At 40.3% G+C, this 27,245-nt stretch overlaps 1 protein-coding gene across 5 annotated transcripts in view; it reads left to right on the top strand.

The window, feature by feature from the left end:
* Positions 1 to 27,229, top strand: part of LOC102933584 (kynurenine/alpha-aminoadipate aminotransferase, mitochondrial) — a 40,325-nt gene extending 13,096 nt beyond the window's left edge. For 4 of the 5 annotated variants that reach the window (XM_037897532.2, XM_037897530.2, XM_037897534.2 and 1 more), the window contains exons 4-14: positions 2,694 to 2,826; positions 3,637 to 3,711; positions 5,200 to 5,406; positions 7,390 to 7,455; positions 8,864 to 8,946; positions 10,443 to 10,539; positions 11,599 to 11,660; positions 13,602 to 13,666; positions 16,084 to 16,190; positions 16,784 to 16,885; positions 25,993 to 27,229. In XM_037897532.2, coding sequence (XP_037753460.1) covers positions 2,694 to 2,826; positions 3,637 to 3,711; positions 5,200 to 5,406; positions 7,390 to 7,455; positions 8,864 to 8,946; positions 10,443 to 10,539; positions 11,599 to 11,660; positions 13,602 to 13,666; positions 16,084 to 16,190; positions 16,784 to 16,885; positions 25,993 to 26,061 — 1,066 coding nt within the window. In that variant the 3' untranslated portion in view covers positions 26,062 to 27,229. Of the gene's footprint in view, positions 1 to 2,693; positions 2,827 to 3,636; positions 3,712 to 5,199; positions 5,407 to 7,389; positions 7,456 to 8,863; positions 8,947 to 10,442; positions 10,540 to 11,598; positions 11,661 to 13,601; positions 13,667 to 16,083; positions 16,191 to 16,783; positions 16,886 to 18,220; positions 21,138 to 25,992 lie in introns of those variants that run through there. The other variant, XM_037897535.2, reaches the window with a different exon arrangement.
* The last annotated feature ends 16 nt before the right edge of the window (positions 27,230 to 27,245 follow it).

The following is a 27,245-nucleotide window of genomic DNA, read 5'->3' as shown; positions in this document are numbered from 1 at the left end:
TTGATCTTTACAAACATGTTTTATTAATTGCTTTAATTTTCCCCATCTGTATATGTTTTTTTAAAAGTGGTAAGTGACTAATGATTTGTGAGTGGAGGAATGAATTGACAAGTACCGATGTTTATTGATTAACATCAAATAATATTTGAGAGGCCAAAGTCCAGGGTCAGTAACTGTGAGAGTGTCCAGTGTGTTGCAGCACGGTATTCAGCATATCAAAGGGCTTGGCTACACTTGCAAGTTACAGCGCAATAAAGGAGCCCCGGGCGCACTAGCTCACTACCCATCCACACTGGCAAGGCACGTAGAGCGCTCTGACTCCGCAGCTACAGCGCTGCTGGTACTCCACCTCGGCGAGTGGAATAACGTTTGCTGTGCCCTCTTTGGAGCGCCGCAGCACCAGTGTGAACGAGATGTTGCTTTTCTGCGCTCTGATCAGCCTCCGGAAACATCCCATAATCCTCTTAAGTCAAGTGGCCACTCTTGTCATTGTTTGGAATCATCTGTAGGAATGTGGAAATGCCCTTTGAAAGCTCAGTTTCTGACAGCCAGCTGCTTATTTGCTCCAAGACAAAGCAACCATTAGTGTGGAATGCTGTGTGAGAGAGAGAGAGAGACGGGGAGGCGAGGGGGGTCTGCTGCTGTCTGAACTTACAAGACAGCATGCTGACATGCTCTCAGCCCCCCAAAAACCCACTCATTCTCCCCCCACATACACCCAACACACTTCCTGTCACACTCCACCCCACCCCCATTTGAAAAGTACGTTGCAGCCACTTGCATGCTGGGATAGCTGCCCATAATGCACCGCTCCCAATGCCGCTGCAAGTGCTGCAAATGTGGCCATGCCAGTGCGGTTGAAGCTGTCCATGTGGACAGACTGCGGCGCTTTCCCTACTGCGCTCTCCGAAGGCTGGTTTAACTCAAAGCACTCTACATCTGCAAGTGTAGCCATGCCCAAAGTAAACAGCTTGCAAAGCATTTTCTTTATATCCCCCCGAATCCTGGTTTGTTTGGCTCATGTTTATACCATTGAAAAAACACCACTTACTGTCTGGGGTAGTTAAATTAACTCTGATATTTGCCACTGTTAGTACAGGAAATACTGCGGATATCACAGTAAACTCAAACGTCATCATGCAGAAAACGTGGCTTGTTTTAGCGGCATGCATTGTAGGGGTGTTAAAATAACAGTATTGGTTCTTTATTTATGTAATGTGAGGACTGCTCTGCAATGACAGTGGTCTACTGACAGTGCCCCCTGTATAAAGTGTTAAACAGAAAGCTAGTATTTGTGAGACTACCACTGAAGAGATAGTTGTCTTGTTGAAAAGGGACTAGTTGTGATACTAACAGTTATGGGTACATCATAATAAGAAATTTTACACCTGGCTCAAAAATATTGTTTAACTGTTTTTGCTGTCATGAGATTGTTCTGCTCTAGAAATACTAGATTTTTTAATTTTGCCTAATACTGAAGTCCTTTTTCAGAGCAGAATGAAAACTCATGTACCGTCCTTTATATTGGGGTCCCTGTGCTGCTGTGTGATGTCACTTTGCTGAAATGGTGTCTACCATCACAAGATTTGCAAGTTCCTCTTCAGAACGCTGCTGTGCTGAGCGGGAAAGCAGCTTTTTATAGAAACTTGAAATCCATTCACTGTTTTGATTTATTTTCAGATGCCAAGCTATTTTTCCACTTGTGTTGTTCCCCCCTGCCCCTCCAGTTTTGTATTTATGTATCGGCCCTGATTGAATGCAGTAGGGAGTTAGTGCCACATTTTTAAAGGTATTTAGGTGCTGTAAGATACATAGAAGTGCCTGGTGGGATTTTCAAAATTACCTAGGTGCGCCCCTGAGAATTAGGCATCTAGGTGCTTTTAAAAATCCCACTAGGCACCTATCTGCATCTTTAGGCACCTAAATGCCTTTAGAAATCTGTCCCTTAGTCTGCATAAAGTATGCTACAGATAGACCTGGGCAAAGATTTTCAAACAAAACTTTTTTTTTCCCCCTAAAGCATAGATTCAAGTTAACTAAAACATCTTATGAATTTGCTTAAGTGTTTCAGTCCAAAACAAAAAATTCTGAAAAAAATCAAAATGTTTCACTGACATTTTTTAAATGAAATGTTTTGATTTGAAAAAACTTTTTGTTTCAAATGTTGCTTCAGTTTTAGTTTGAAAGGATTTAAAAAACTCAAACAAAATGAAAATTTGTTTGAGCCAAAACAAATTTTTTTTTTCAACTTTTTTGGTTTATCCAGCAAACTAAAACAAAAAAAGTCATTTATTCACGCACCTCTAGCTACAGACAGAGGCCATACAAGTCACACCTGCCATACCTGGATCTGAAAGGATCACCTTGATGCATGAGAGAGAAATTCAGCCTTCGTGCCCATTAAGTCCTTTGTTGATAATCTCTCTGCAGAGGCTGTCAACTGTTTATTGTATAATAGACACTGGTCCCTAAGGACTTTTTATCTTAAATACACACCTACACACAGTATTATGTTTCTCTCATTTCATTATCTGAGAGAAAATATTTTAAACCAGTGCCTATACCTATCTGTATTGCTAAATAACAGAGAAAGAGAAACAGACAATTTGGTTGGCAATAGATTTGAGGGGGATTTAAAGGAGCAGTACAGAATATTAGGATAATAATGATGAGAAATAAAATCTGTGTTTCAGAATTCCTGAGTTGTTGTCCTGGCTAAAGGATTTACAGAAGAGTCTCCACAATCCTCCCACTGCCAAGTACAGTCCTGATCAGGGCCAGATGGAGATATGTGTGACCACTGGCAGCCAGGAAGGGTTGTGCAAAGTAAGACTAAAAGCAAAATACATTGTGGCTTCTGTAAAATGTAATTACTTGTTGCTTTAAATAGATGTTTGCTTTCAATCAGTTGAATTTTATTTCCTTGCATAGGAAAGGCATGCCTACTCTCTGATTACAGTTAGTAAGGGTGGCTTGTTAATGAAATGATATATTAAATGCCATATCTGAGAAAGTAAATGGAAGTTGGGACAAAACTTTGTCAGACTCCAATGGTCTTCCGTGGCTACATAAATGTCTAGGATCTTTATTATCAAAGAGAGAGAATATCATAAGACATTTTATTCCATTTACTTTCATAATTCTATAGCAAATGCTTTTAAGAATCCTGTAGTGGAATGTAGTGGTGCAATCAAATCAGAGTTGGTTGCTGTACTGTAGTTTTTATTGTGCAATAAGATGTTTTTGTTAGATATTGTTCTGCGTAAGTTGGTTTTCAATTGGCTGATCTCTCTCTCTCACACAAACACACACAGTTGACCCTTTCTATAACTGAAAAACTTTTGTATTGTGTTAGAATATTGTGTTAAATGTCAGTATTTTTTTTTTTCCCAGAAGACAGAGTTGTCCTGTGTGAAACTGGCATTCTTCTTCTCTGACTTGTATCTCTCTGTTTGGCTTCCAAAGTGGAACTTAAATCCATTCACTGCTTACGTAGCAGAGTTTTCATTTAATTAAATGATGATGGAAACACTGATGTGTAATTAGGATGTGTAGTTCCATTAGAGCAGGCAGCAGTATGCAGAATGTACAGTAAAATTATACAGTCTTGTCAAGTAAATGATTCCCATTTTGTAGGTGTTTGAGATGCTTATTAACCCTGGAGACAACATCCTTTTGGACGCACCCACCTATCCTGGGACTCTAGCAGCTGTGAGTAGTGTTTTGGTATGAAAAGTTGTGAAAGTTACAATGATCATCACTTTGGGACACAAATCTACATTCTTAAGACATATGAGCTGCCTCACTATTGCTAAATGCATCTAAGACCTCATCCAGACTAGAGTTTTTGAGCCTCTTCTGACTTAAATTGGTTGGCATTGGTGAACTAATACAGTTGTAAATGCTAATTTAGACACTCTGCAAATGTTTGTCCCAGGACACAATGTTTTGTTCTGGAGCCTAGTTCACCCTAACCCTAGGTTTCTATATAGAATCACAGTAGAGATGAGATCTTTCTGATAAAGTCAGTCTAAATGCAAGTGCATGATCAGTGAGATTCCTCCTATTTTAGGTTCTGGGTGTGCCTCTCTCGTAATGATTTAATGACCCGATTTAGTAATCTGTGCCTATAATAGGATAAAATGGGGACGGGCCTAGAAGATATATGCAGGTGAGCTCCCAGGATATGAGACAGTGAGAGCAAGTCAGAGAGGTAACTCTTAAATGACACTAGTTTTTGTGCAGTAATATGCACCCTGTGCAATTAAATACAGCCCTTTAATGCTTAATAGTTACAGATTGGGAGAAATGCTAGAGTAAATCCTATCTTACTGAATGTTTCACTGACATCTGGGTAATATTTTTTGGTACACTATATTTTTGACATACCTTTTGATTATGCAATGGGACCATATATTGAGGGTATTGTCGTTTCAGCAGCAGTTTGTTTATAAGCTAATAAATACAGGGCTAAGTAGTACAAAAATAGAAATTCCACAGAAATAAAACTACAGGGACTTTTGTTAATTTTTGCTATTACTTCACACATCGCTATTGTCCCATGTCACTCATTAACATTACTGAAATCTCAGTCCCATTGCTGAATATAATACCCGTTCAGAGCAGTTATTCTTCCTCCCTTTGTCAGGGGAGAGCAAGTTATAGTTCTGTCAATTCAACTAAAACTGCATTTCTGATTATGAATAAAAAATGAAATTGCACTGTTGAGAGACCTGAAGCTTATCTGTATTTTTGCATTGGAGTGTTGAAATATGAGGGATCCCACTGCAATACAATCCACAACGAACTCCTGGGCTCCACAGATGTGATGCCATGTGCCTGATAGGCAGGCATGTAGTAATAGTTTATCTTGGACCAATCTTGTTCCTTATCAGAGTTTATATAACTGGTTTTAAATATTGGGAGCACAAGGTGATCGGGTCAAATTACGTTCTGAGGGTTATACAACGTGTTCAGAGACACTTTCCCTTGAATCATGAGCTAAGCAAGTTTGAAATCAATGCAACTCGTTTATAACTATCTAGTTCAATCTAGATTTAAGGGAAGATACTGCACTGCTGAAGTTCTGTAACATCAAAGACATAATCATAATTTCAGAATTATAGACTCAGTGACTGAGATTTGTCTCCTGTTTTGTTTGTTTCTCCTTCCCCCCCCCCCCCCCCCCAAAATAAATAGCTAAGACCTTTGGGTTGCAACATAATCAATGTTCCCAGTGACCAACATGGTATTATTCCAAAAGCCCTGAAAGAAATTCTTTCCAGATGGAGCCCAGAAGATGTCAGAAAGCACAACAACATCCCCAAATTCCTGTACACCATTCCAAATGGTGGCAATCCCACTGGAACCTCATTGACTACTGATCGCAAAAAGGAGATATATCAGGTATGCAGTGAGAGCCTGGCATAACAGCTTTCATTTAGGGAATGGACAAATGTGGGGTTTTCAGTTTGAGGAATTCCACTGCAAAACCAGCACATCTTGTAAGCAACTGAATAGCAAATGTTTTAGCAAATGCTAAAAATCTCATTCCCCATTACTATATCAACCTCTTGTCTGCCCTGCCACTTCTCCCAGGTCCTCCCTTCTTGGTTTTCCTGCATGATTTGGTGATCTAGTGAGTAAGGTATAATAAATTATAGTCCTTTTTAGCTATACCAACCATTGTGCTGACTTGTGTGTTGTGTTTATTCACTGGGCCCTGGTACAAGCCTAAAGAGAAGTTCTGGCAAGGATAAAAACCAACTCTATCTAATGAGATAGAAGTAGAAGCCACCCCTTAGAACTGCAAGGGACACAGGAGGCAGATGTGCTCATTGACAATACAGTGAAGGTAGCTGTCAGGATCATGTGTCCATAGGGATGCAGGGCAGTTTTTACTACTCCCCATTTTGGAAGTGCAGTTCTCTATAACAAGGAAATAAAATGTATAATATAACCCTTTGTCATAAATATAAAGGGAAGGGTAAACCCCTTTGAAATCCCTCCTGGCCAGGGGAAAGCTCCTCTCACCTGTAAAGGGTTAAGAAGCTAAAGGTAACCTCGCTGGCACCTGACCAAAATGACCAATGAGGAGACAAGATACTTTCAAAAGCTGGGAGGAGGGAGAGAAACAAAGGGGTCTGTGGGTCTGTCTATATTCTGTCTTTGCCAGGGATAGACCAGGAATGGAGTCTTAGAACTTTTAGTAAGTAATCTAGCTAGGTACGTGTTAGATTATGATTTCTTTAAATGGCTGAGAAAAGAATTGTGCTGAATAGAATAACTATTTCTGTCTGTGTATCTTTTTTGTAACTTAAGGTTTTGCCTAGAGGGGTTCTCTATGTTTTGAATCTAATTACCCTGTAAGGTATCTACCATCCTGATTTTACAGGGGGGGATTTCTTATTTCTAATTACTTCTATTTTTATTAAAAGTCTTCTTGTAAGAAAACTGAATGCTTTTTCATTGTTCTCAGATCCAAGGGTTTGGGTCTGTGGTCACCTATGCAAATTGGTGAGGCTTTTTATCCAACATTTCCCAGGAAAGGGGGGGTGCAAGTGTTGGGAGGATTGTTCATTGTTCTTAGGATCCAAGGGTCTGGGTCTGTAGTCACCTAGGCAAATTGGTGAGGCTTTTTACCAAACCTTGTCCAGAAAGTGGGGTGCAAGGTTTTGGGAAGTATTTTGGGGGGAAAGACGTGTCCAAACAGCTCTTCCCCAGTAACCAGTATTTGTTTGGTGGTGGTAGCGGCCAATCCAAGGACAAAGGGTGGAATATTTTGTACCTTGGGGAAGTTTTGACCTAAGCTGGTAAAGATAAGCTTAGGAGGTTTTTCATGCAGGTCCCCACATCTGTACCCTAGAGTTCAGAGTGGGGGAGGAACCTTGACACCCTTGCACTCAGTGCATTTTTTTTTTTTTTTTTTAAAGAAAATTACATAGAAATCAGTTAAGCTAACATGCTAAGTAACCACCTGGCTGGAGAAAATATTCAAAATGCCATTTATTAAAAGCATGAGATCTAAGGTCCATGCATACAAATGTGTCCAAAATTGCCATTCAAACTGGTAGGTGAGAAACACATACTTTTTCTATGTCCAAACCATGCTCACAAATATAGGCACATTATTGCACATGGAACCCAGGCCTCAGTTTTTCAAAATTTGGCCCAATTACAGCTGCTATTTTACCAGTTGACATACTTTTACAGTTACATGACTTGCTAAATTTAGCATTTGAAGATGACTCTTGATGTGATGTTTGTGTGCTGAGTCAGCGGAATACGCAGCGTACAGGGCAATGAATATAAATAACTGGGATTATATAGGGACTGGTTTTATTACATTTCAATAAACCTTTACATTTTTGGTTTTAATTTCTTTTTTAGCTTGCAAGACAATATAATTTCCTCGTAATAGAAGATGATCCTTATTATTTTCTTCAGTTTGATAAAGTAAGTTGTCGTTTGTACTAATTGGTATCAGTATTCCTTTGGGTTCAGAAGAGAATGAATGCTTGGACAGTTGTGGCTCAAACTACATGCTACTCATACTTAGTAGACTGTCCGATTAAATTAAAGCATTACTAATAAACACTCAGTCGTGACATTTTTAATTACATGCCTCTTCAGCCATCATGTTGCATCAGTCCTTGTCAATTCCAGTGCGTCAAATTCGTCAGTTTTTAAGTGAGGAAAATTCCCATTGATTCCATTGGGGCTGTGCTTGCAGGGACGCCTCCGAGCCAGGGCTGCCTCGGGAACTGACACCTATACCCCTTAAAAGGGCATTCCATTGCAGAGGGAGTGGAATGCAAGGCATGGGAGAAGTAATACAGGCTGTATTGCCTTTTCTTTCTAATCTCTGCCTTCATCCAATGCAGCCCACCCTGCCTCCACCCCTTCTCCTTGTGCAGATCTCAACCCATGGAGATTGGTCTCAGGAATAGGGAGAATAGTGCCACAGAGGCAACTGACACCCTCCCTTACACACCAGTGGGAGGGAGAGGGTGCTCAGATCCACACTTGCAGAGTCTCCTCCATACATGGATCTGGGTGGGGGCAGTGACTTGGCCCTCACTTAAGTTCATAACTTCAGGATTAAGATCAGCTTTTACAGAGAGTAACACCCCTCCCTTAGCAGCTAATGGCTGCTGAGTACGTCAATGGAATGAGTACAGCTTAATATTTTTCTTTCTGCAACAAGGTTCTCCCCTTCCTTTTCGGGGGTGAGGAGAAGTCTGGTTTACTTGGGCTAGCAGAACTGAATGCCTGCGTGGAACTCTTATAAGCATGTGAGCATGAAGAAATTGTCAATATAGTAGCCAAACTTCTGCTCTGGGAATTAGAATATGTGCTGAACTCAGGAGGGTGGTCTTACCAAATCCCCAATTCTGAGGGATGTCCTCCAATTTCTCCTAAGGGAAACTGCAAGCTGAGGAGCACCTCTGAGGGAAAACATTAAAGAACATTTTCCCCTCCACTCAGTAAAAGTATTTTTACAGAGAGCTAGGTATTTGGCTCTGACCTCCTATCATAGTTCCAGGTAGAAACTCCAGCACCTACCATTTGTGTGCAGAGACATGGGGTTAGAGGTAAAGGAATTTCTGATTGACTCTTTCCTGACATTCAGGTGACACTATCATCGCACCACAATAGGGTGCTACTCTAAACAGAATCATTTGTCACTCAGGTACTGGACTTTGATACTTGTTGTGCATCTCCAAAACCAGGATTTTATCATATGATACATCAGCCCTTGGGTCAAGAAATACTGAAGTCTGTGTTAGTAATAAGTAAAGTGTATCTTAGTGTAAGCCTTATTAGCTACTTGAACTTTAAACTCTCATTCTTTTCTTTCAAGCCTTGGGCTCCAACCTTCCTCTCAATGGATGTCGATGGTCGAGTTATCAGGACTGACTCTTTCTCTAAAATTCTCTCCTCTGGGTAAGGTCTGTTTCAGACTGTTGCCTGCTGGTTAGCACAGGCTGCTGAATCAAGAGACATGGGATTCTAGTCCTGAGTTTGCACCTTCACTTTGTGACTTTAGGCTAGTCACTCAGCCTCTCTGTGCCTTGGTTTTCCCATCTATAATATGCGAATAGTGAGCTGCCCACTGTTGCAAAGTGCACTGAGATCTTCAACTGTTCACAACCTGCTCATTTCCCACTCCCTCCATGTCCTGGCAGTCACCTATTAATCATGTTTATTGTGGTAGGGCCTAGGGCCCAACTGAGAGTGGAACCCTGCTCTGCTAGGCACTGTACAAACACAGAGTCATTAATACATGGTCACCAGAGCATACTCCCCTTCTGATGGCCTCTGCAGCCTCTGTCTCCTATGACAGCCTGTCCTTACACACAACCTGCCCTCAGTTTTCCCAAACTAGAGGGCCATGATGGGGCCGTTAGACTCCTCCTCTCTGGTTCTTGATGTTCTCGCCTCCCTTGGCTTTCATAACACTGGCTTCTCTCCCTACCTGACCATTCCTTCAGAACTTTTTTGGCATGTTGTCGGCCTCTCTCCTACAGTCCACAAGGAATAACAGGGCTCTTTCCCTGGGCACCTTCTCTTCTAGCTTTACACCTTTCCTTCAGCCACCATCTTTTGCTGAGGACTTGCAAGTCTGCTCTCCACTCCTCACAATTCCTTGACTCCGTCCTGATTTTCTGGCTCTAGTATACATTACTTTTAATGAATCTTAGCAAGCAGCATGAATCCTCGCCTCGCAGTTAGTGAGTTGTGAGCTCTCCGTGAGAATCTAGTGAAATAAAGAAAGAAGGTAATATGATGGATATATGGTTTCACTTTGAAAAATGACCCTACAAAAAATGATATCATGTAGCTCCATCTTTGTCATTCAGAGACATGTGTAAACTTACTCCATTTATTTTCCTCTAACTGCATATTCGACCTGGAATCAGAGTCAAGCAGGGAGTCATTTAGTTTTTGACAATATGAATAAAGCTTCTTTTAGTGCATGAACACAAAAACAATCCTGTTCATTCTCTTCTCTGTATTTACTAGCAGTACTAAATGGAAGTAAATATAGTAAACACTGTGTTGCCAACTTCACACGATTTGGTATTTGATAGACTCGCTCTTGTAAACTTGTGGTGATGTGAGAATCTCGGCTTGTTTTTTTTCCCTAGCCATTACGATTGCAAAAAAAAGTTTAAAAATATGACCCATGTATGCCCTAAAAGCGCAGAAACTACAAGGCAAATTGAAATAACCAAAGAACGTTTTTAAAAAATAATCTCATGATTATTAAGCCAATCTCTTCCCTTTCAACTCGAATTAGCAGATGTGACTCTGAATACACACAGGGAGCAGATCCATTAAAGTTCCAGTTTTCCATAGTTGATGTTTGGACGATAGCCATGTTCAAGGATTAGTGGACTGTATATTTCTGCAGTAATGTTCTTCTTCTTTTCCCATAGGTTGAGAATAGGCTTTTTAACAGGCCCCAAACCTCTTATTGACCGAGTGATTCTGCATATACAGGTCTCAACAATGCACACCAGCACTTTCACGCAGGCAAGTGCCATCTCCGAGAATTGGGAAGGTGTTTCCGGAATTGTTTATAAAAATAAAATGGTTTCTCAAACATGGTAACTGGGAGGAGGGGCAAAAGGGCTTTTATAATCCCTAGCCATTTTTTTCGGCATGCTTTTCAGGAAAACTTATATTACAAATTTTTCCAAGGGAAGAAAGAACAACGCAAGGAGGAAGACCCAGGTTTGTCTGGAGGGTGTTCTATTAGATATGAAACAACGTGGCTCCATATACAGGACACCCTTTACTTTTATGTAATAGGTTATTGAGGCTTAACAGAGTTACGGATCAACGGGAGTTGTGTGCTCTATGGCCTCAGGCTCCTTTGAAAATCCCACCCTGAAGAGCAGCAGAATAAATGGAGAGGATTTGGAATTTTTATTTGGTGCAGTGCTTATAGGGCAGTGTGGCGAACTGGTGAACCCTGCTGGTGCTGTGTAAGTAGCCTGCTATCTACTGCCCCTTCCCTTCCAGACAGTGCTCAAAGGGTGAGTTAGGGTAGAATGAAATATATCCTCCTCCCTCCCTCACCTACTAGATCATCATTGACCCATTCCTGAGCCCTGCCCTCCCTGCTATCACAGTCAGCTCTGAAGTTTTCTCCAGAGCTTAAATTAGCACTCCCAACCCTCTTTTCAGCTCCTCCATTTCACTATGGAGATAGAATAAAAGTGGGGAGACTAATAAAGGAAATAAACATGTATTTAATTCAAAGCTGTATATGTTTCCCACCCTTTCCTTCCCAAATTCCCATATTTGTCTTTCCCTATCCATTCCTCTTTCCTTCAGACTCCCTAATATTTCCATTTCCCCATGGGACTGCTGTAGCTTCCTAATGGCCCTTTGCCTGTTTCCTGGTGGACTTTTTGTATTATCAAGAGGTTTGAAGGTGAAGGAAGAGATGGCTCCAGGAGTCCAAGGATGTGACCTCTGCCCTTGCAGGATGTTTAATATCAATATAATTTTTTAAAAGCTTTTGTTTGGTGGTTGACTATCCTGTTTAGAGAATGGGATTTACTTGTGTAGGTTTTATTTCTGTAGCTTATGATTGCACAGCTTCTTCAGCAGTGGGGAGAAAAGGGTTTCCTGGAACATGTAGACAGGTAATGCACTTATATTCTATATATTATATTGTGGGGGTTTGGTTCTCTTTTAATTACTGTCATGTCTCTGAGTATAATGTTTAAGGGAGTGTCACGTTGTCTGGAGGGACTCACAACCGTGAGTGCCTGCCTTAGAGCAGACTGTCAAAAACCGCACAGACACCCCAAACTAGTGGTATGTTCTATAATTAGATTTCACCAACCCAGTAACAAATGTGAACTCCTGGATCACTATAACATGGGGTCACAGACAGTCCCTTCGGGCTCTCCAGTCTATCTTGCCACCCAGACAAGCTGGACGTAGTGTTAAATGGTTACTGACACACACACACACACAAACACACAAAATATTCAGGTTGCTCCCAGTCACTTACCTCAGATCAATTTGTACCTTAGATCTCACACCAAAAACAATGCCTATAGCTAAGGCTACAATTTTGTCATGGACAGGTCAGGGCAATAAACAAAAATTCACAGAAACTGTGACCTGTCCCTGACTTTTACTAAAAACATCCCTAAAAAAATGAGGTTCCAGCACACTGCCCTGCTGCATGCAGCGGCTGGGAGCTGCGGCCCCCTGCCCAGTGGCTGGGAGCTGGGGGGAGATCCCCCACCACCCTGCAGGGCTGAGAGGGAGCCTGCTGACATCAGCGGCTAAGCTGCTGCCAGGGTCCGCCCACGGAACTGGGGGGGGAGGGGCAGGGCAGGGCCCACGGCAGCTGTGGAGTTCCAGGGTCCCCTCACTGCCCTGCAAGGCTGGGAGCTGGGGACATCCCACCACCTGTGGCAGCTGAGAGCTGCTGGAGTCCCTCCACTGCCCGCAGCAGTTGGGGAGCTTGGGGGGGCCCTGCCAGTGGCAGCTCGTCAGTTGCGGGGGTCCCCTTCCACCCACGGCGGCTGGGCTGCTGCTGGAGGATCGACTGCTACCATCGTGGCTGGGCTGCTGTGGTGCCCCAATGTCACAGAGGTTTCCAGAAGTCACAGATTCTGTGACTTCTGCAACCTACGTGACGTAATCGTTGCCTTACCTCTAGCCAATCCTAAAGGTTCATTAACTAGGGAAAAAAATAAGAGTTATTTACAGGTTAAAGCAAGCAAACATATACACAAATGAGTTGCCATCTATGGTTCCTCAAGATCACAGAGCTGTACTAATCTGTCAATTCAAAATGTCTTTCAGGGCAGACCCAGGGATAGCCCCAAGGGATCTCTGCCTGAGTTTAATGTCCCTGGCCCTGTGTGTTCAAACAGCAAAGAATGAAAAATTTTCTTGTGACCCTCTTTTATCTCTTACACTTAGCCTTCCAGCCCATGAGATAGCTCCTTTGCATGTAGCAGTTCCAAGGTGTGATAGAGCCACCCCCAAATCCTTTGTATTGTGCTGTTCCTTAATGGCCAGTTTAATCTTCACAGGCCTCCTGAATGGGTATGGGTATGGGGGGGATGATTCCCGTGCATAGGTTCACAAGTTCAGAGCAAACATTTTCAAAATTATAAAGCAAACTTACCTATTTCCTTATAGCATAGGATATGAACATTACAACTGAGATTAATGCATGCAGCCACTTACAGGCATTTCATAGAGTCTAAACACTAAATACATTCTTATAAGACTAATACCTATTTTGAACAAAACTAGCAAACAGGTAAAAGGGTTTGGTTTCCAGCTATGAGTTTGTCAGTGCTCAGCTGACACCTACAAACTTGGCAAGAGCTGGCACCTGGTTTACTAGCATCACAGGGAACTGGAACAATGTTAGGATCTGTTACCTGAAGGTCTCACAGCACTGGGCAGCATAACATAATCTGCACAGTTCTGTAATGGGCATATGACAGTTATATAAAGTTATTTATACCTAACCATTTGTGAATTTAGCTCAGATGGGAGGTAGGGCGATCTTTCTCTATATCTATACAAAATTTTGAATTGTTGGTCTCCAGGGTAGTGGAGTTCTACAAGACCCAGCAAGATGCAATGCTTGCTGCAGCAGACAAGTGGTTAAAAGGTTAGTGAATGCAAACACAGTTTATATTTTCAAGCTGTTCTTTTCTGACTTCTGTTAATCAACTCCATTTTCAAGAACAATCACTAAGGTATATCTGCAGAATTAAGTGATAAATAGGCAACATGGACAATTCAAAGGTGTTCTTGGTGTTTTTTTCCCCTTTTGTTTGAACGTTGAATATCCAAACCTAAGATTATCTGATTCTCCTATTTTCTAAACTATTTGAAATGAGAGAGTGCTCAGAGGAAAGCCTCCCCAGGCTGCTGTGGCAAGTAGCCCTGCAAACAACACATATTTCAGTGCAGTATGTTCAGTACTCTTTTATTTACTGTACCTCTTTCTATGTAAAAAGCTGTACCTTAATGACAAACATTTTAAAAGAAAATTTGCACAAATAGTACGTGATGAGCTCTCAGGGTTGTAACAGTTTGTGACAGTTAATCACAGTGCAAAGGAGTAACATGATTCTCATAGACTTTAAGGTCAGAACAGTGATCATCTAGACCTCCTACGCATTGTAGACCACAGAACCTCACCCATACGCTCCTCAGATAGACCAATGACCAAGTTACTGAAGTCCTCAAATCATGGTTTAAAGACTTCAAGTTACAGAGAATCCACCATTTACTCTAGTTTAAACCTGCAAGTGACCTGTGCCCCAGGCTGCAGAGGAAGGCAAAAAAACTCCAGGATCTCAGCCAATCTGACCTGGGGGAAAATTCCTTCCCAACCCCAAATATGGTGATCAGTTAGACCCTGAGCATGTGGGAAAGACCCACCAGGAAGATACCTGGGAAAGAATTCTCTGTAGTAACTCAGAGCCCTCCCCATCTAGTGTCCCATCTTCAGCAGTTGGGGATTTTTGCTACTTGCAGTCACTCCCTCAATCTATCAAGCTCGGTCTTGAAGCCAGTTAGGCTTGAAATTAGACAAAAGTTTCTGACCATCAGAGGAGTGAAGTTTTGGAACAGCCTTCCAAGGGGAGCAGTGAGGGCAAAAAACCTAACCTTGTTGGTGGCCACTTTATAGCCATTTGTTCTTGTGTCCACACTGGCACTGAACTTAACTCCTATCCCTCCCTGGTATTTATCCCTCTGATGTATTTATAGAGAGATACAATAACACAGTCAATATCAGTACCTCAGTCCTGATATTCAGAGCCCAGCATGGCATTGGCCATAGCTACCTAAGAGATTGCTTCTCCCTTCACAACCAAGATCTCCAGCAGCAGCTGTGTTCTACTGGAACCATGAACCTGTCAGCCAGTAGGGACTTGTGAGAGCAGGAGCTGAAACTTTCACAGGAGCTGGACCTAACCCATCTATCTGTGGTATTTATATGGCCCCTATTATTATAGTATCTGAGAGCTTCACCCATCTTTACCCTCCCCTGTGAGGTAAGGAAGCATTATTATCCCCCTTTTACAGGATGGGGAACTGAGGCTCAGAGAGATTTGGGAGAGTCTACACTGCAAAAAATAAATAAATAGGTTCTTGACTTAAAATACCCGTGAAAACACAGCAATTTGGCTTTTAGCTCAGATTAACAGATCAAGCTAAAGCCTATAGGGAAGCCTGGGATTGAAAAAAAAACTGCTAACCTGAGTTAAAAGCCAAATTGATTGTCTTCCTTGCTGCTTTAAGCCAAGTTAAGAATACATCTTTTACTGCAGTGTAGACATAACCTGGGTGACTTGCCCAAGGGAACACAGGAAGCCTGTTTTAGGCTATGTCTACATTACCACTTACGTTGGCAAAATTCATGTCGCTCAGGGGTGTGAAAACAAACACCCCCTTGAGTGACATAAGTTTCACCAGCATAAGTGATAGTGTGCACAGCTACCACTGCTCATTGGGGGTGGTTTAATGATGGCGATGGGAGAGCTCTCTCCCGTTGGCATAGAGCAGTTACACAAGAGATCTTACAGCAACACAGCTGCATCAGGAGAGCTGTGCCACTGTAAGGTCTCTAGCGTAGACATGGGTCTCCCAGCCAAGTCCCAAGCTAGCACCCTGAGCACTGGAACATCGCTCTTCTCGGCCCATGGAACTCACTCCCCCAAGAGCGAAGAGTGACCATGGGCCTCACTGCACTCGGAACCAAATGCAAACCCCTTTTATTTGACCAGTTCTTCTGACAGTTTAGTCACAGAGGGAAGCGAGGGCAAGAGAAAAGGAGAAAACAAAACAAAAAAACCTTTTGCAATTCTGCTACCTTTCAAGTTGCTACTGTACTTGGAAAGGAAAGAGAATTTTGTTCTTAAATTCTGCAGGTGAAATCTTGGCTCCATTGACGTCAATGGCAAAACTCCCACTGACTTCATTGGTGGCAGGATTTCACCCTATCTTTGTGTCTTTGGTGTACCTATTGCAGAAGGGACAGAGCGTATCTTTAAGTTTTCTGTTTTCTCTCTCCAGGTCTGGCAGACTGGCATGCTCCTGCTGCTGGCATGTTTCTATGGATTAAAATTAAGGGAGTTTCTGACACACAACAGCTGATCATGGAAAAAGCTTTGCAGAAAGAAGTATGAAAAATGTCTGCTGATCTTAAAATGTAGTGGGAGGGAAGGGTTATATAAAACTACTATTTGAGTGCAACTCCAACTGTGCCTTCATTAGGACTGCAGATTTTGAACAGGCATATAGTAACATATTCAAATAACTCTCCTTACTAATGAAATATCTGCATGGTTAATCTACATCTTTAATATGTTTGTTTAATTCTGCCCCAAAACAGATACAGAGAGAGTTAGCCTAACTATCCATTGTTTCCATTTTAACAAGAGAAAATTAATTGTGGTTTATTCAACAATTTGTACAGACAAGTGTTACGCAAAGACATCAGCTATCAGTCAGAAAGGAACCTAGAGATTTACTTCTCTGATACTTATAAAACATGAGAATGATAAGATAGAACCTGCCTTTAATTACAAATAACTAGGTTCTGTCTTTTTGTTGTGAAATATCTGATTCCAGTTTTTGTAGTCTGCCTTCCTTTTTTGGAAGGAAGGAATGGATTAAGCCTCTTTGTGAGACCATTATTCAGCAATGAGCTATTTAATTTTTATTTTTAAATTAAGAAGAAATTTGTAACTAAATGGCTAATTATTTCTTTTAGGTGTTACTGGTTCCTGGGGGAGCATTTAACATTGATAGCTCTGTTCCTAGTTCTTATGTCAGAGCTTCTTTCTCTCTGTCTTCTCCAGCCCAAATGGATCAGGTGAGTGCAGTACGATTCGCTGTACATTCCTGAAAAGACTACTCCTCATGTAGTAATTGTTGTTTTGCTCCCTTACTTTTTCCCTACAAGTGTTAACCAGCTCTCTGGATTGTACAGTTATCTCCCTCTCTTCCATTTCCAGTAGGCTTTTGTTTGTTTGGGTAAGTACTGTTTGAGCAGTACTTCTGAAACTCCCTTACCTGTTCCTTGCACATATTCTTATCTAGAAGAATAGTAGTGTGCTGAATCTTTAGTGTCTCTTAAGATGCACCTGCCTTCTTCAATTTCATTTATTCCCATCAGATCTCACTCGCTGATCCAGCAGTCACTAAAGTCAGTGCAAGTGTAGCAATTCATTTAGTGTGAGCAGGAGCAACCACCTGTCTTATTTCCCAAAGTTTTCCATCCTCAAATCTAATTCCCTTTACTCCACTGTTTTCTGTGTACTGATTCCTTATTATTAAACAAGCTCAAGATGACCAGTATCAGGCTTCCCCATTATTCTCACATTCAGTTTCTCCTGAGTAGTCAGTTGCACATTGGAGGTGGACTCTCCTCCAATACAGTCTCTCTATACTTCATGATTTCGAAACTAATCTATGTTATTTAAGAACATCTTGGATATAATGGTTATATTTGTGATTGAGCGCACATTGTATAGAGGGAGTGGGGAGCAATTAGCTGTCCAGAGTATAGTATTCCATTGTTTCAATGCCTTGAGAATTTTCCTATGTCTTTGGTCTTACTTTACTTCAGTCATTAAGGTGTGTAGCTGATGTCTAGTTATGCTTCTCTTTTGTTGGTCATCCCTTTCATCATTACCTAAAGAATTTCACAATCATATTGTCTCTACTCAAATTGCATCTTGCTGGCATTGCACGTGACTTTGATTTATAACACCTCTCTTCCTCCTTTTCTCTCTCCTGTATGAGATTGTACCCCTCTGTATTACTGTTGCAGTTATGAGAATCCTTCTGCTAGGGTCCATTAATGCCCACTAGATTATAGATGCCGTGTTGTGACATAACAGTACTCTTGTCGATTAATATATTTGTCCTGTTTCAAAAAAACTCCATCTTTTCTTCTAATTTTTTATGTTGAAAGAACATGCCAGATTATTTCAGTGGAAGCTCTCCCCACTTTCTTGAACACTTAACACGCTATTAATATCAAACTGAATAGGGAATCTGAAGCTATACAATAAAGTACTAAAACTTTACACAGCTGGGTTCACCTGTGGTTAAAACAGTTTCAGAAATTCTACTTAAGATTTAGCATATTGCCTGCTTATCTAATGCTGCGATGTGAACATTAACCATCTTGCTTTCATTGTAGGCTTTTCAGAGGCTGGCTGAGCTTATAAAAGAAGCTGTATGAAGAGAGCAAATGAAAACCATCTAGCGAATTAAAAGTCTCCTTCAAAAAATCTGCACCTTTATTAAAAGAGGATTTTATAATGACATTTAAGGAGCAAGCATGGATAGAAGATCACCAAAAGACCTCAGAACATGCCTTTTGATAGGGAGTGCAGAAAATTATAGTTTAATTAGAAATGATCTCATTCAACCTATTAACTCCTTTTTATGACAGGCAATATCATATAAAAAGACTATTATTCCAAATTATAATGCAGCGATAGTATATGCTTATGTGCATAATAGCAATAACGTAGTTGAAGTAAGAAGATAGTTCCATTCTAAATCACTCTTCATTTTCCTATAACTTCCTCAAAATTGTGCTGAATCTTCTCACACCAGATCTTTTCCAAAAGTGAATTTTAAAAGAAGGTTTGAACAAAATCTATTCAGTCATTTTGAATTATTGGCAGAGGGAATACCTTTTCTACTTAGCAAATAAAGGCAACTTTTGAAATAACTCAGGGATGAACTACAGAACTTTTGACTTGGCATGAGACATGAGTGACATATGCCATCCTTGCTAAATTTGGCTGGGAAAGGACTTTGAATTAAAGTAGTTAAGTTTTAAAAATGGTATACTTGGTACAGTAAATTATCTTCTTACTTCAACTACATTATTGCTATTGTGCACATAACCATATACCATACATATGCTATTTTTAGGTGCACATTTCAAACTGGGAAAACTGTATTGATCAGAAAGTGTTTCACTGGAATTGCTCAGGACCCTCTTAACCCAACCCTTCCTAAACCCTAAAATCACATTGCACTAGCAAATTATGTTTTAATTTTTTGCACTTCCTTTTGTCTCTCTATGTGGATTCTGGCTATAAAAGTGTGAAGATCAAAGTATGAAACTTAACTAATGTTTGGTCAGAGTAAATTGACTTAGGCACTTTTGAAAACTTAAACCTGAGCAAATGCAATTAGACTCTGGTTACAAATAAAAGGAAATTAGTTTGCACTTTTTGCCATGGGACAGTTTAATTTGATCTGAACCACCTGAGTAATGTTTTTGCTGACATAAGTGGTAGTGTAGACATGGCTTTAGACTGTAAGCTCTTTGGGGCAGGGGCTGTGTCAAGGCTGATACCCCACTCTGGCACTTCAAGTGCAGAAGGTAGGGGCCTGCAAGGATTTTAAAATTTAATACTGGCCACTCCAGGCTTGTATTAAACTCCCAAGGTTACAGCTTCTCTCTGACCTTGGATGGGTAGATGCTGCCACCACCCAGGTGCAAAAAACCCTTTTGGACCCAGGAAGAAGCACTTGGGATACCCTTAAGCCCTTTCACCCCCCGTCCAGGGAAGAGCTGAGAAAGAAAACAAAGGAAATCAGTTGTAGCCACCAGCTAATTAAACAACGTGCACAAACCTCTCAGAACACCAAAAATCCAATTCTGTTCTTAAAAAAGTTAAATTTTATTAAAAACAAAAAGAAAGAAAAAAGAAACTAGGCTTTTGCTAGATTTAAAAAACTACTTACAAAAATTAAACATCAAGAATAACCTCCTTGAGGTCCAGTTTAAAGGTTACAAGCAAACAAAAGCATTTGGGCTTAGCACAGAGCAGTCCACAAGCCTTACAAAATAAAAGAAATAAACCTAATCACGTCTTTCTAGACATTTCTGATCTACTTACATATCTGGGTTTAAATAAATAGTTCTAGACATGATCTGATGATTTTCATATCTGGCCTTTAGCTTCTCACAGCATAACTGCTCCCTGTTCCCCTCTTTCCAGGAGAACAACACACACAGACAAAGGGAAGTCTTTTCCCAATTTTAAAAAGTTCTAACCCTTCCATTGGCTCTTTTTGTCAGGTGTCCACTCCTTTCCTTTTATCTATGGGCTTGTTAACCCTTTGTTCTGTCTGTTATTACCTGAAACCACATAAATCCTACTTTTTATACTTAATAAAATCACTTTCGTTTATTAACAAACCCAGAGTAAGTGATTAATATCTGGGGGAGCAAACAGCTGTGCATCTCTCTCTATTGGTGATATAGAGGGTGAACAATTTACAAATTTACCCTATATAAGCTTTATACAGAGTAAAACAGATTTATTTGGGGTTTGGATCCCATTGGGAACTGGGTGTCTGAGTGCTGGGGAGGTAACCTGCTGAGCTGTTTTTGGTTAAAGTCTGCAGCTTTGGGGGCGTGGCCCAGAACCTGGGTCTGTGTTGCAGCAGGCTAGCCTGTCTGGCTCAACGAGACAGGGTTCTGGAGTCCCAAGCTGGCAGGGAAAATGGGCTCAGAGGTAATTTCAGCACGTTAGGTGACAGTCCCAAGGAGATCTCTGTGAGCAAACCCGTCACAATGGCCCTAAATTTGAAATCAGTCCAGCATTACAGCACATGTCTAAATGATCAGGTCTGATAGAATCATTCACTATGTCTGACTGAGTTTTGTATCTTGCATGTTTTCTTTCTTCAGCAGCTAAGACTTTTGTGCGGTAACATCGTCAGTGTCCTCTGGGACCAGTGAGGTATTATTCCAGAAGCCCTGAAAGAAATTCTTTACAGGTGCAAATCAGAAAGTATTTCGTTTCTGCTCAGTTTGAAGCACAAGGGGTAAAAATGAAGTGCTTTGACAACTGAATAATAACTGTGCTAAAGACTGACGGTCATGTAGCATCTTTTATCTAAAGATTAGACATTTTAAAAGCTGACTTACAGGATGCAGAGCTATAGAGCTATCTCTTTGTAGTGTATTGACATTCTTGGTGTATAATGTTAAATTTGCTAATCTATCAACCACTGATAAACAATTATCTGTTTTCTTATTATCTGTGTTAATTTTTTAATTATCGAATTAAAAATCATTGATATTGGCTTGCCACTCACTTTCCTTTGGAAGATCCCTTCCAGTGACAGGCTTTTGGCGTTCTGTAGAAGTGATCATTGTCATGTAGTATCTGTTGTTTCCTCAGCTGATGAAAGTAGACTAGTGATGTTTTTTTGGTACCAAATTGGCACATTGCTAAGTTACTCTTTACTTTTTAAGCCATTAGCACCAACATTTCTTTCACTGGATGTTGATGGGGCGAGTCCATGTCTAATACTCTCTCCTGGGTAAGGTCAGCTTAAGAATGCTGTATAAGGAACACTGTAGCATGCAAAGCTGTACCTGCTGCGGGGTTCTGTATATTCTCCTCTCCATTGGTGCAAGTAAATCTTATTAGCACTAGGTCAATACACACTGGTGAACAGATATCCTGGCAATTAAAAGACCCTGTTGTGGTGCTTTAACTCTCTGGAAACTAACTAATTTCCAAATGGATGTCAGATGGGAACTGGCTGATTTCAAAGGTTAGGAGGTGGTTACTATGCCAGGGAGATCTTAGAGTTTCTGGTCTCTGAGAGATGAAACTGGGCTGGATTCCTGATGGAAGTTTATTGTCTGGTCTGTTTGGGGGGCTGTGTGCTAAGCACAGCGGCCTGCTATGCAAGGCTGAGAGCTTCCTAACAAGGCTGTAGCCTGCCATCCTTTGAGCCCTAATCCCTTTAGAATCCCTTGACAAGGGGACAGGGCTAACTCAGAGAGGCAGTAGCTGGGTCGACGGAAGAATTCCTCCATTGACTAGAGCTGTCTACATTGGAGGGTAGGATGGCTTAACTATGTCTGTCAATGGTGTGGATTTTTCACACCCCTGAGAGTTGTAGTTATGCCAATGTAACTTTTCTTTATATCAATATTCTGTGATTCACACAGTCCCTTTAAACCAGGGGATCTCAAACTTTTTCGCGGTGTGGCTTGCCACAGCTTAACAGAAAGATTGTCTCTTGGCCTTCACACCATCTACACAATTGTTCAGCCTGTCTTCCCTCCCATTTGCTATTACATCAAATCTCTACAGCAGCTTCATATATTGCTTACATGAAAAAGTAATATTGCAAAGGTATTTCACGTATTGCTAATTGTCTCTTAGCAGCTGGAAGAGAGCCAGCAGCACTATGACTTGACTTAGACCATGGATTTTCAGTGAAATAATTGAAGTGCTCTGCTGTATTGGCCCAGAGTGTTCAGCACCTTTCAAGTTTGAGCCGCACACAACCAGCAGTTGGGCCACATACCATCAGAAGCCCACAGACCTCAGCTTTAGATAACTAAAGATTTGCAGTTAGATTACCTCACTGTCTGTCAAGGTACTTCTTATCATGAAGCATAAAGTAGTACAGGGAAAATTTAAGGTACTAAATTTAAGGTATTTATTTTAGATAAAATTGGCACCCCTTTACTTTAAAAATTATACATGAAGGAAGCTGGATAGTGTCCGCTAAGCTTATCAGAAGGTGGTGGTTATGTAAAGTAGCATTTAGGGTATCTTTGGGAGTGGTTGTCAGTGGGGCCTCAAGGAGAGGTTGCTGAGTTTGTCCTGTTATATTAGACAAAAAACAGTCTAGTCATGGTAATAAAAGCAAAAATCACTTTCATTGTTTTGAATATTTCAAAAGGTCCAGACTGCATCATTTGAATCAAAATATTTTTTAATTTGCAATAAAGCTAGTTAAAAATCATTTGATGGTGTGATACTTTAACTATCTTTAAATGACTGTAGTATCCCACTTTTGCCAGCTAAGCCTTGATGTAGCAGTAACCAGTTTCTAGATCATAGAGCCATACTATGAAGCATTCTGATACAAGTGCCATTTTATTTGTTATTAACACAGTGCTCTTTTCAATGGTTTTTTATTTAATTGTTTTATACTCTTTAACATGTAGGGACAAACCGGATAATAAAGTTTTGTTTTGTTTTTAAAAAGCATCTTCCTGATTTCTATGGGCAGCTCAAGCAGAGTTCTGTGGTTAATGTGCTATCACCTTCATGGTCCATACGTAGGTATCCCAGAGAAGGATTGAGTGATCAAAGTTATACCTCAAAAGAAACAAAAAAAGTACTAATATTCTGAATTGTCTCTTGTTGGAATTATTATTAATTATGCAGGCTATTACCAGGATGGTAATTTAACCATAAATTCTTTGTTAAATCGAAAGGCCAAATGGTATTTATACAATTGCTCTAAACATGAGGGAAAAGCCTAAATAATTAAGCAGTTTACTACATCCAAATGATAACAAAACATTTATAAGCATTTGATCAAGATACTTACAAATGGGCTAAAGCCAAAGGTACTTAGACCCCAACTCCAAATGGTTCAGGCAGGTATAAGCAATGACCCTTTAAGAGTTTATTTTTTATACCCTTTAACAAACGAGTGATGTCATTGCAAATTATTGGACCATAGCTAAGGCCAGATGAAGGAGTTTCTTATGCAGACAATTATTTACTGCACCTGGTAGCCAATTAACTGTGTTTTATTTCTATCACTTTAGGTCAAACCTTTCTCCAGCTGTAAAAGATAAACCAAGAGAGCCTTTTAGCCCTTCTTAGGGAAAAACTTTCAAAACCTGAGCTCCAAAACACACATGTGCAAAAGATATTGCATATGAAAAGCATGTGTTCGTGTGCACAAACATCTCTGCGTATGAATATTTACCCAATTTGAAAATGCAAATGCTTGTTTCATGAATACAAATACTAGTCTGCGTGTCCACTCACTTTTGAGAGAGAGAGAGGCCTGAGTTTTTAAAGTTTGGCCCTAGAGATCTAATGCCTCCTAGTCAGCTAGCCCAGAGTTAGTAGATTCCAGATGAGCTTCCAAAGATGTAAATTGCTTCAGTGTTGGTAAAATTCAAGGTGACCTGCAGTGATTTTTTTAAAAAATTCTCTCAACTGTGGCAATGTGCATCAACTGGCTCATAGTCAGAGGGAGAGCAGTGTAGGAGCATAGACCCACATTCGATTTGGGTGAACTATGGTTTTAAATTGAGTTGGAATATTAGCATGAGCAATAGGCTCAAAACATGGAACCAAAAACACTGAAATCATGAGAAAGAAGAGTTGTGTTAAACTTGTTGTGACCCTTCAAAATACCAGCATTATCTTTTTTCTTAGATGCTGCTGTTCTCTGAGCAAGTATATAATACCAGTAGCTCAGATCCCAGTTTCTGTGTAAGAGCTTCTTTCCCTTCTCAAGAGCAGACAGATCAGGTGATTGCAGTTTACTCTGCTTAGCAGCCCCAAGGTGAACAAATTCATCTGATTTGTTGTTCATATGAAGGTATTCACATTCAGACAGCATTCTGGCTTGCAGCCCTCTTTTTCTCTCTTTTTTTTTCTGCCAAGGTAAAATTTGCAACTATCTATTGCACAGCATTACGCCTGATGTATTTTTTCTCATTAAAATCTCAGTGTTAAACAAGTCCATTGGTGCAACAGTTACAAGTTAGAGTTGATTTCTGGGATGTGCATGTCATTCCCCTTTGTATTAACAAAAGTTACATGCACATGTTGACAGAAACTGCTGCACAGTTTCGCTTTTACTTGATTGACATAACATCCCTCCGGATGATTTGTGTCTGACCAAATCTCATCTGGGTAGGTTAATTCACAGTATGTATCTGGTGACTTTACAAATCAGTAGCAATTCTCGGATTCCCATCTTCCACTCCGTTTACTCCCTGAGCAATGGCAAGTATCACATTGTAACATCTAACAGCACCATTTGTGGTTTGACTGCTTTTCAAGATGCCCTTGGGTTCAATATTTACAAAGAAAGTGCTCTCTAAAACTACTTACTCAGACCACAGCCAACCCAAGGATTAAGCAGCTATCTAGTTTGCACAGTAGGACGAAGCAGGAAAAAAATTAGGTGGATAGAAGTAAAGATAAGCAGGCAAACAGGAAATTAAATCAAATGATTTATGAAAAATGTTCTACAATGTCTTTAAATACTGAGCAGAGAGCTACTGGGCAATCCAGTGTATCTGCAACAGTATCGTGTGTACAGTTTTTCACATTAGGATGTCTGAACAAAGTATTAAATTTGATGAAGACAGGGTGCAGTCATTATTGTGAGAGAAGAAGAAATCTGTTACTAAGAAAAGTTGAATATTAAGAGCAGGGCAGGGACCATCTAGACTATATTCTCTGCTGACAGCAAGGCACTTAAACACCATCAGCGAGGCATGGCCAAAATGTAAAACCAAATCAATTAGTCACTTGGCCCCATTTTTCTAAGTTCCAACTTCATCACGCTGTCTACAAATCTTGCATATTTCCTTTTGCTACAGAACACTGGAATGCACAATAGAGTCTGCTGCATTATCACAAAGTTTAGCATTACAGTTTTTATTCTCAAATAATAATATTCAAATTATTATTCTCAAATAATAAATCAATTAAATTAAAGCAGCTTGTCAAGTGAATATTCTTATTTCAGTGAGGTCTGGGTCCTGCCATCCTTATTCAATCCATCGTCTGACATGCTGCTCAGTTTACCTGGGCTCTTAATGAAAGGACTCAGGCTCCAATATAACAAAGCACTTAAGACCATGATTAAATCCATTCCTATTCAACAAAGCACTTAAGCATGGATAAAAAGGTTCTGTTTTTAGTCAGGTGGGATTATTATGCACATATATGAGTATGAGTCATCAGACTTCATATTTATCACTTTGAATTTCTTGCTAACACTGGACCTCAACCTGCCAGTGCTGAGTTCCCTCAGCATATCCTGAAGGATTAGATTCAGTGGGATAAAATTAGTACTAGCCTCTCTTTTCTAAAGAAATTATTGTTTTTTCTTAAAATAATGTTACTGGTCTTTGTTGTTTTATTTTAGGCTTTTCAGAGGCTGGCTCAGAAAAGCCAGCTGCATGAAGAGACAAAAGAAAAGCCTTCAGTGAACTAATGGGGTTTTCAGAAAACAAGCATCATTTGAAGAGAGTGTCCATTTTTCTGTACTTATAAAAAATTACTACACATCCTGTGTTTCCACAGTTCTTAGCTCTTACAAGAGTTTATCTCAAACTACTTTTACAGTAATGGTATTTAATTGTGTTAATTCTAAACTCGCTCTTGGATTATACTCTTACAAACACGTTAAATGAACTAAACATTTATATGACCTCAGATGGTTAATAATTTTGCTATTTCTAAAACCTTATTTTTTCAGCACTTAGTAACCCTATGGAGTTTGTACCTGGAGCTCATTACGATGGCACGGATATATTGCATATCAAGGATCTTGTTCCTGGTTATACTTGTGTTTCTCCTGCTGTTATGTAACTGTAAAGAACGGTGTGAGGTTCAGGTTACATTTATTTATTTTGTAGACTTAACTGAAAGCACGAACTGGCGCCTCTAGGTGCCTGTACATCTGTACAAAACACAGGAAACCTATACTGGCTGAAAATTCAGAAAAAGGCTCTGAATACACTCTTCCCACCTAGACCCCGAGCCCAACCCTCCAGGAAAAGCCAGGGAAAACCAAGAGACTTTAGATCATGCCTGGATGGTTTAAAAAAACACAGTAAATAACAGGCTCTGTCACACTGGCATGGGTGCATTCTAAAGTCAGTGACCATCACTAAAAAGGCCTTGCCACATGTCTGTTTAACCCTTCAGCTAAATAATTTCATTGGGAACAGTGCTTTAGGGAAATCAGGCCACTTGGTAGTCTCAATTTAGAAACCCATTTATGAAAATCTTGACCTAAAATCTGTATTCTGCTGTTGCTATTGAAAGGAAATTACCTCCTGAATGGGGAGCTGGTTTCATGGTTGTATAGCCAGGAAGCCTGTTCAGTTACTATGGATCAACAGCTGGGGTGACTCTTCTTTGTGCTATTGATAGCCTTGATACACTGTAACACCTGCTGTGCAGAATCCGCTTAATAGAAGCCCCAGAAATTTATATCTACAACATAGAAAAAATGCTCATTCTTCTCACTTTTTTTTTTTTTAACTGAAGTCATCACACATGCCTGTAGATCTTGGTACAATATAAACTAAAGAATCACTTTGTACTTTATTAATTTTATATTCTCTTTTATATATTTGTTTATATGTTTATGTTTACAACAGATGAACAACC

This window comes from Chelonia mydas, chromosome 4 (genome assembly GCF_015237465.2).
Source record: "Chelonia mydas isolate rCheMyd1 chromosome 4, rCheMyd1.pri.v2, whole genome shotgun sequence".
In the NCBI taxonomy this organism is placed as follows: Eukaryota; Metazoa; Chordata; order Testudines; family Cheloniidae; genus Chelonia; species Chelonia mydas.
Note: the sequence above shows the minus strand (reverse complement) of the source record. Positions and strands in the feature narration are given on the sequence as shown.